General features: G+C 38.5%; 1 protein-coding gene across 1 annotated transcript in view; it reads right to left on the bottom strand.

The window, feature by feature from the left end:
• Positions 1 to 9,412, bottom strand: part of ELMO1 (engulfment and cell motility 1) — a gene marked incomplete at its 5' end in the record, with an annotated part of 242,586 nt that overhangs the window by 145,067 nt on the left and 88,107 nt on the right. The window contains one exon of the mRNA XM_010296172.1: positions 7,739 to 7,847. Coding sequence (XP_010294474.1) covers positions 7,739 to 7,847 — 109 coding nt within the window. The remainder of the gene's footprint in view (positions 1 to 7,738; positions 7,848 to 9,412) is intronic.

The following is a 9,412-nucleotide window of genomic DNA, read 5'->3' as shown; positions in this document are numbered from 1 at the left end:
TCGGACACAGGGGAAGCTTCTAGCAGCTTCTCACAGAAGCCACCCCTGCAGCACCCTGCTACCAAAACCTTGGCATGCAAACCCAATACAAACCCCAAAATCATTCTGCTTTTTCCAGATACCAAAACCTCAAGTGCACCTCTTCCCCTGCAAGGTCTTACTTCTCCCCTTGAAAATCCTTTAGCTTTGCCAACACAAACATTTCTGGAATATACAAAGTAGCATTAAAATACACTGCAAGTTGCCCTTAAAGCAAGATTGGGCTTTTATACATCGTTCAATTCTGTGTACAATTCGTTAAGCAACTCTTACATGCCTCTTTTAAAATGAGCAGCTGCAAAATTTCCAGTCTGCCGCACAGCAGTGCTGTGAAACCATGAGGGCTAACTTCAGGTTTGAAGCACAGCTTGCTGCAAAACACAAGAGACTTTGGCTACTTGTAATAAATCTGTATTTATAAAGTGTTAACACAAAAGTGAAATAAGAAGGTCCAGAAAGGATTCCAAGATGATTTTTCTCTTAATTTCAATCTGCTCAGCGTTAAACTATCCTTGAACAATGGCCAACCCCTAAAATGTACAGAAATTGTTTCAGATAAGCAACAAACATTTGGCTACATCTCAGCTGCCTGAAGCTCCTTCTTTCTGCAGGTTTGCAAGTTAACTTTAAAAGCCTGAATTTTGTTACAAGATTTTGCCTATTGCTTCCTTCTTCAAGGCAGACACCATTAGAATCACAGAATCACTTAGATTGCAAAGGTTAAGATCATTGAGTCCAACCATGAACCTAACGCTGCCAAGTCCACTACTAAACCATGTCCCTAAGCACCACGTCTACACGTCTTTTGAACGCCTCTGGGGATGGCGACTCAACCACTACCCTTGGGCAGCCTGTTCCAATGCTTGACCATGCAAGAGGGAAGTTTGTTGTATTTTTCAGTGTTCACTTACATCTTCCTGGGAAACCAAGAAGTGCCATGAAACACAGAATGAACAGCTAACAAAGTTCTCCATGCTCAGAACAAACGCAGAGTTTTCAAAATGGGAGATATTTTTAAGATTTTATTTTATCCATACTTTTTCCTATGGCAGTAATCTAAAATATTTTAACCTATGGCAATAATCCAAGATGTTTTAATACTTCTTGTTTGCTGTCACATCTGCCCAGACTTTTAAGTTACTACATTGTCCACTGTAGCCTTATTAAAAAAAAAAAAAAATTAAAAATCCTTGAATTGGGTTCCAGTAACCACAAAGTTACAGTTGTTATTCTACCACACCATCAGATTTGCTAAAGCTATAGCTTCCAGTAATCACAGGAAATCAACATCAAGATTTTTTTCTTGTTCTCTCATCATTATTCAGCTTTATGTTCTGCTGGTTCCCTAGTTCAGCACCCTCACAGCTAATGCCTATACCTTACTCCCAGTTTGAATTTATGAGTCTTTAACTTCCAGGTCTTGATTTTTTCTATCCCTTCCATTACCAGATGAAAGAGCTCTTCACGCTAAACCAAGTTACCTCTCTGTTGTCTTTTGGATACATTAATTAATTTCTAAAAAAAAATCCCTTACATCCACATCACTTTCTTGCCCTTAAGTGTTTTTGAGTTCACACACAATGCATTTTGTTATTACTAATAATATTGAAAATTGAGTAAATGTAATTTTAAAGAAGCTAAAGAATCCTGCACCCAAGACATAAGAGGTGAAGCACTTCGCACATACAAAAGAAGTTATGATCCCTGCTCCAAAGAGATCAAAGACCAGACATATAGCTCTAGACAACAGGAAAAAAAATGCAAGAGGATACTAAACAGATCAGGGTGTCTAGCTAACTGGCCCAAAAGCCAACACTGTACCAACTTTGAAGCCAACAGTACCATATGTAGAAAGTATCGTTCCAAAATCTGTCTCACTGTCACCCAGAGGTAAAAATGAATCATCTTGCTCAAAAGGTGGCTGCAGCTCCATTGCTCATATTGTCATAGATTAGAGTAGACATTTCATAGAGACTTCACAGTTTACCATAAGCATGAAGAGATTGAGACATTTTAGGACAAGAAGAGGTTAATTGCAAAGAAATTAGTATCTCCCTAGAAAATTAAAGTTTCATTCTGTCTCTCCTGCAGGACTGCGCCAGCAAACAGGAAGAGAAGACTGTTTCATAAAGTAAGATTCTGCTATCACACAAAAGAAAAGTACAGTTCAGATTACTCAGCAAGTTATTACCTTTTCATCAAGAAGGACAAACATATTTAATGTTCCTTTAGTCAGGAATGGCTAATTTGCTAGTAATGTTTCCAAAGGAATCCCTATAACTCAAGATTAATATGGTTTATTTCAGGTATTTTTTGCCCCTTTACTGCTACTGAAATTATTTTCAAATGTTGCTTATCTTCTAGCCTTCACTCAAGATCTGCTTAATTTTTGCTGTGACTGGGAGTTAGCTGATGTGGTGGTGGGTTTGGGCAAGAGGATAGAAAGGTGGATATGTGAGAGTGAATGGAGTAAAAAACTAAGACAAAGGAGGTTAGAATTTCTTTTTAATTATTTTATTATATTCTAAAGCTACGATGAAAGTTCATGATGAAAGAGAAAATTGCTACCTTTCACTAAATATCGTTTTGGCCAGAAAAGTTTTTCAACTTCTTAACAAACATCTCCTGACTCAGTCAATGCTTCAGTCTCCAGAAAATGAAATTGCAAGAAGAAATGTGGGAATAGTAAAAATTCCTTTGTCTAATTTTATTTACTATTTCTGGGGCTTTATTCTGTTTAAATTTAAGAGAAGGAGGAGGAAGAGAAGGGTGAAAAGGCAATTAGCTTTCAAGCAAGGGGAAAAATTTTTAAAATATGACATTCAGTTATAAAAATATTGGATTTGCTGTAGCAAAAGGAAAATCAAACCAGGCGAGCCCTCAGGTCTGGAATGCTGATCCTGCAGCAACCAATATGCTTTCAGGGAAAGACCAACAGAAAATAAACTAAACTGCACACTATGGATTGTGCAATGCAGAGGAAAAATTGTGCAAAGATGAAAAAAAGCTTCCTGACCCTTGCAGCAATCAGCTTACTCCTTGAAGCATGAGATTTGATTACCTTCATCTCAGTGGGCAGAACCATGAATATCACTGTATACCTTCTAATGCCCAGCACATTCTATTTGATAAAAGGACAATAATATAAGAATTTCTAGACCACTTTAATTCTGCAGCCTGGGCAATAATTGCAATGAGAAATCTATAGCAAGAACATGTACAAACAGCACCAAGGGCATTATAATACATTAGCATTTAGCTCTTCTCTTTCAAGGAAAAAAAATCCAAAAGATTGATCAAATCTAACAACACCCCATGACAATTAAATTCCCCACAATAGAAAAGCAAGAAAACCCTGTGAAGAAGTTGTTTATCTGACAGAAGCTTTAGGACAATGCATATATCTGACATGTGGCATATACCCCTGTGGTCTGTTGTAAAGCTTGAGTGCAGATTTTTGCAAAAGCCCCTAAGCACCACCCATCAAAACAATCACATGGGAACACTGGCAGTACAACATCTGTGTCCTGCTCAAAAATACACTGAAAAATACTCAAAGTCTGACATGCCTTAACTAGAATAACTTCAGGCACACAACAATATTGGCTTATGAACACCTTTAGACTGCAGCTCCGGTGTCTCTGCTCAGTGCACACAGCACATTCATTGTTCATCTATCAGCTACAAGCTTCCTCAACAGCTTCAACACAAAACAATTTCAGTTGAACCTGTATGGAAATAAGACAACAAGCCTGGGAGGCTGTACCAGTTCTGCATAAATCGGGTAATGCCGTCAAGTATCACTTTCTACCAGGAATGAAAGTTTGAAGGGCTTTTGAGGGTAGGAACAGCATCAGCTGCGAAGCAGAGGTACACTGTAGGCACAGATCAGAGAGGATGAAGGCTACTTATGCAAAATGCTGAGCTCAAATTCTTTTTTATGACAAATACTAGGTTTTAGCAAACTCAAAATTTCCCACTAAATTCACCAGTTCCAGTTCTGGAAGGTCTTTTAGATCATGATTTTAATTTTTATATTTATCTGTGATGTTACTGCCTCCTAGCAAAGCCAGGAGTCTGTTACGCAGGTTACCTGAGCGTATATGTCATGTACTGAAACTTGAAGGAAGAAGAGGGAAGATCGAAGTTACCTTCGCTTTCATAGCTGCTAAGGAGGAAATACAAATAGCCTGATCTTCCCTGCTCTTTGTAAACTTCTCAGTGTACCAGGGGTGTGGAGTGCCAAAATGCCTTACCCTACAGGAGGAGGAGGAGGACTGATCATTGGGGTAAGTGTTACTGTCTGATGTCAGCTCCAAGGCACAGAGGACAAGAAGAAAATCAGCTTGCTAGCCAAGATACGCAAAGGAAGCTATGGCTGGAGAAATCAGAATTACCATAGTGTTTGCCAAGATGAGTGCCTTGGCAAGGACTCAGTAAAGCCATTCTCTTCAATGCCTTTTTAACAGCAACAGTAGCACAAGATTAAAAGATTTATAGTCAAATATCCCACTCTTTCCTGATTCAGAGATTTCATTGAAGAGGCTTATGGATGTGTTTCATTTTAACTTCCCTGTTACTTAAACACTACACCAACCTTTCTCTTAAGCTTTAGCTCCTCTACTCTGCAAGTCCACCTCTGTAAAGCAGTTACCATATGCTCAAGTCACTTGAGCTTCCTTTACTTACACAAGATTTAAACATATGCTTAAATGCTTTGCTGAAGAAGCGATTAATTTCCAAGTCATGAACATTTTGGAACCAAAGTCAAAGAATGAAGAAGTCCATCACCTGGATTAGGGGAAATACAAAAGCAGGAGAGGTGGTATGCCTTTAGAACTTTTCTGTGAGTTCTTGCTGGGATGAATGCATGCTTGAAAGGACCAAAAGGAAATGGTAAAATGTCTTCTTGTTGCCTGAAGGTATTGAGTATGGTGGAGCAAGGGGAATATAATCAGCATTAAAGTGCTCTTCATAAATAATGAACAATCTAGCAGCTTTTATCTACTCTGCACTTTAAGAAAGTTTCTACTGCTGAATATTTCATGAGCAAAAGGTAATTTATTGTGGCTTTTACATTATACAATCCAGAAACTGTTAGAAAAAAGTTCTATGTTCCAAAGCAATAATGACTAATTTTGAATTTCTAAAGAAACACTGGCAGCCTAAATACATATTTTGAAACCTAACACATACAAACTACCAGGGACACCTTTGCACTAAACTGTAACTACTGATTTTTAAGATGTCCAATCCTATTCAGCAATACAGTATTTATTTTCAAGTGAAGAATAAACCTGAATGTACATTTTCCTAAGATGTCAGTTCTAGTTTGCACTTCTCAACCAAATATACAGCTGATCACAGATCATTTAAGATGCACATCTGTCACAGCCATTTTCAAGAAATCTGTTTTCTGTACTTTAATTTAAAGATGTATTTTATTACAGCCTTTTTAAATGACAATTAAGAATTCCACATAAACAAAACCATTACGGAAACATACTGGTGAACAGGTGAATCGTCAAGATGAGTAAGCGGTAACCTTAGCTCTGTCCCCTGTGAATATAAGGCTACAGCGCAATCTCATTGCCGCATCCAGAGACAGATGCTCTGTGGGTGTAGATTATCATGACTTCACGGAAGTCAGTTGTGCTACATCTGGTTTCTTTCAACAGAAGCACCAGTGCACTTCTCAGCATCACATCTTCTCTGTACAACGTCACACCTAGCATCCCAGTAACTTGCAGTTTTCTTTCTAACCCCATGATTCCAAACCATAGAGCTACTCTAACCCAAAAAAGCCGAAACCCACTAACCAAAAAAAAACGAAAAAACAAACAAGAAAGACAATTTTCTTTCTAAAGCTAAGATAGCAAAAATAGCTCTCCTTTCGTATTTTCTTCAAATGGTAAATGAGCCCCCACCCCAAATTCTCTTATGTTATTCATAAGAGAATGAAAGTTCCCACTTTAGAAGACCAGATACAAAAAAGTTAAAACATGAAAGGAGCTATCTGCAGAAGTTAGAAGCAACTGGAATAACCAGTACCATACATAGAAAATCATCCACATAGTAGTAGATCCTGCATGTGGACAATAAACATGTCTGTGGCAAAAAAGAGGTTTATTTATTGAATTACTTTTATGACACAGTAAGGAAGACATCTGAGACACCTGGGTAACCTCTAGGTCAATCACCTTTCTCAGCAGCAAAGCGCAGTGCAAGCCCCATGGAGTGATGGGACATACACAAAAACACCATGTACAAAGCCGTACTTTGGATTTCAGATATTTTTCTGTGCATTTGTAAAAATAAAATTGATCTTTACCACTTAATTCAAATAGGCTTACAGCTTTTTTGAGATGATATGTCCCTCATACATTTACCATCAGAAAAATCCAGACAGACCTATCAAGTATGATTTGGCATTAGACACTGCAACCGCAGCAGTAAGGTCATTTTAAAGGAGACATATCTACTACAGTCTGAACCTTACACAACACATACCATTACCATACACCTAAAATAGTTGCTGAACTGATTATTTATAGACATAGTGAATGTCCTCCTTGATAACTCTGGTTTACCTAGGACAGCACTCAAAAGTAAACATCATTTGTCTGGGTCTGTCAAATACTGAGTGTCGATTTGGAAGCTGCAAGCAATGCACAGGTTTTCTCTTGGCCCATTGCACAGAGATAGATTTTTTCCTTTGGTCAATAAATTCTCTGAAGACACTGCATTTAAAAGCTTTAGATGTATTAACAGTCAAATCATACTTTTAAAACAGAGCTTTTGATGTCTGTTGCAGAGCTGGTAGGAACAAGAACCAGTGATACCTATAGGCTTTCTTGCTGCCTTTTGCATTGCTCTTCTCTCATTACATTTCGTGGCCTTGGGTGTAAAGGTAAAAGAAAAATCTTTATTAGGAAAAAAATTCAAAAAGAAAATGCCTCTGAAGGAAACGCAGCATCTCAGTTGTGCCCCTTACTTGTGCAACAAGAAAATGAAGCTCATGCTAGTGCTTGCCAAAACAGGCTGCAGCTGAATCCAAAACATTACTGATGGGTAACTGAAGTTTATATATATTGATAAACACCAACACGCTAGACTAATGAAGATCCAGACATGCTTTTCTGTTTGATAGTATTTAACAATTCGTTAAGGGACTGTAATCGAAGCCAAAGACAGCTTGTTTACTCTGCATTAAAATACAATCTTTCATATCACACTGTTATAGTAAATTTTATATATATCATCTGGTATTTAGATAGAGCTTTAGATATCCAAGAGAAAATGGGATGTGTCAGTTTAGATGAGTAATCCCACAAAGAATGACTACGATACTCATAAAACCAGCCTATGGAGAAGCCTGTGGAATGGTAAGATGATGAAGTCTCCTACACAAAATATAATGGGAAATGAACTGACCTCTCTAGAAATGATGCAGCTGCCCTGCTTCATATAGAAAAGAGTCAAAGACTGGGTGCCCATTTCCCCTACTCCACCCTCATCCCTGGTATGACCACAAACTAATAAGAGAGACAGAAAAAGAGACAGTAATTTTGAGTGCCAGTGTTCAATTATGTAAGCGTAATGAGAAATGATTCTCAGAAGAAAGTTCTTGCATTGAAATAAACTTTAGGTATCACTGAACTCACTCCATGGTTCTTAGAGGTCAAACAGGTCAACTTACGTAGCTCTCCTACTTTCAGTATTTCACACAGCATCTTTGTCAGCTCAATGCTACTTCGGCCAAATGGGCACTCATGCTTGTCTTCTCGACTGCTGTTCTCCAGGACAATCTGAAGGAGGAATCAAAATGAAAAATAATCAGTTTGAAGAACCCATGAGTTGAAGTACTGTCTTCCACATCCAGTATTTACAAGACATACCAGGCTGAACTTAGGAAACTAACTGTGGAGGCTCTGTTTTCATAAGCCTTAGCCATCCCCCCCAGCTAAATGACCTATATCTGAGGCAGTCAGCAACACAGAAGCAGTCCTGCTCCATGACCAGCTGGGAAGCTTTGCCATTCCTATGCACTGTTGCTCTTCTGCACCACCCCTGGCTTGGAGAAACTGCAGTAGAAGCCAAAGAAAAAGAGTAGTTTCATTTCAAATGTGTCAGTTAAAGGAAATTAGATATAGTGATTTATAGACATAAACACACCTAGAAGGAACTATTAAAAAAAAAAAAAGTGGGACAAAAATTGCATTTTGGATTCAGGCTCCAAGACAGGTCAAAGTGTCAAAAATCAAACTGAAGTCCACAAAGGAAGAAAATCTGCACATTTTCTCTATTATGGAAGAAACTTGCGCTTGCATGCAAAACATTTCAGGGACCACTCTCGCATCAAGCCTATTAATGCCGCAAAAACAACTCAAGGAGACCCTTTATATTCTCTGTTAAGTGACACAGCAAAATAAATAGGAGAAAAGAATTCCTTGGACATTTTAATACCCATTAAGCTCTGCCATATTAGATACACTATTTCACTGTAGACAAAAAAACAGTTATAAAAATACTATAGATTTCATTGAAGCTATGAGCCTGAAAAGAAAGCAAAACAGGGGCTAGAAAAAACATCGCATGCCAAAGCCTCTTCACCGTGCACCTATTTTAGTCCTACTGTACAAAGTGCAGCCTCCACCTGATACTCTGCTCCCAACCCCATCACTCAGCGATGTAAAAGGGTGGTTGCTCTCTGTGTTCTGGCAGTGGATGATCACTGTCTTTTCTTTTTCAGTACTTTCTTTTGTTTTTCAGTAGTGTTGTTTTTTTTAAATCACCTAGACATCCCACAGAAGCTTAAAAAGTCATTAGGGATATGATAAATATTTGATCCCCACCGATTTTTACTGGACGTTTCCAACAGGACAGTGCCAGAATCATGCTCACCAGTCCACCAAGGGGAGTTACTTTTCCTTCTAAAAGTTTTGGTTTAAATTACATCTAGGCGTTCCATGTCACCGCTGCGTAACAGCTGTACCAAATCAAAGAAACACCCCTGCAATTTTTGTTTTACATTGCTGCAGCCACTGTTCAAGGAACATGTGAATATGACTTTGCATTCTGGATGAGTCACCCTGCTTCAGTCTCTTTCACGGAGGTTAGTGCTACATTTTCAAATGCAGGAGCGATAATAGTGCAGCGCAAGCGCAGCGTAAAGCTGTGTCTCAACACCTCCCTGACATCGCTTCTCTTGTTTTATTATTACTGTGTTTTATCTCTCACATAATAAAACATAAAATCTGCATACGGGAGCAGGGGGCTGCTTTGACACAGATTTAGGTACAGCAGAGAAACACTGGTAATAAAAATCAATGGAGAGGCAAAATGAAAGGGTGAGGGGGGAGGGGAAGGGAAG

This window comes from Phaethon lepturus, unplaced genomic scaffold, assembly GCF_000687285.1.
Source record: "Phaethon lepturus isolate BGI_N335 unplaced genomic scaffold, ASM68728v1 scaffold3321, whole genome shotgun sequence".
NCBI classification, from domain to species: Eukaryota; Metazoa; Chordata; class Aves; order Phaethontiformes; family Phaethontidae; genus Phaethon; species Phaethon lepturus.
This window is presented reverse-complemented; position numbering and strand designations above follow the sequence as displayed.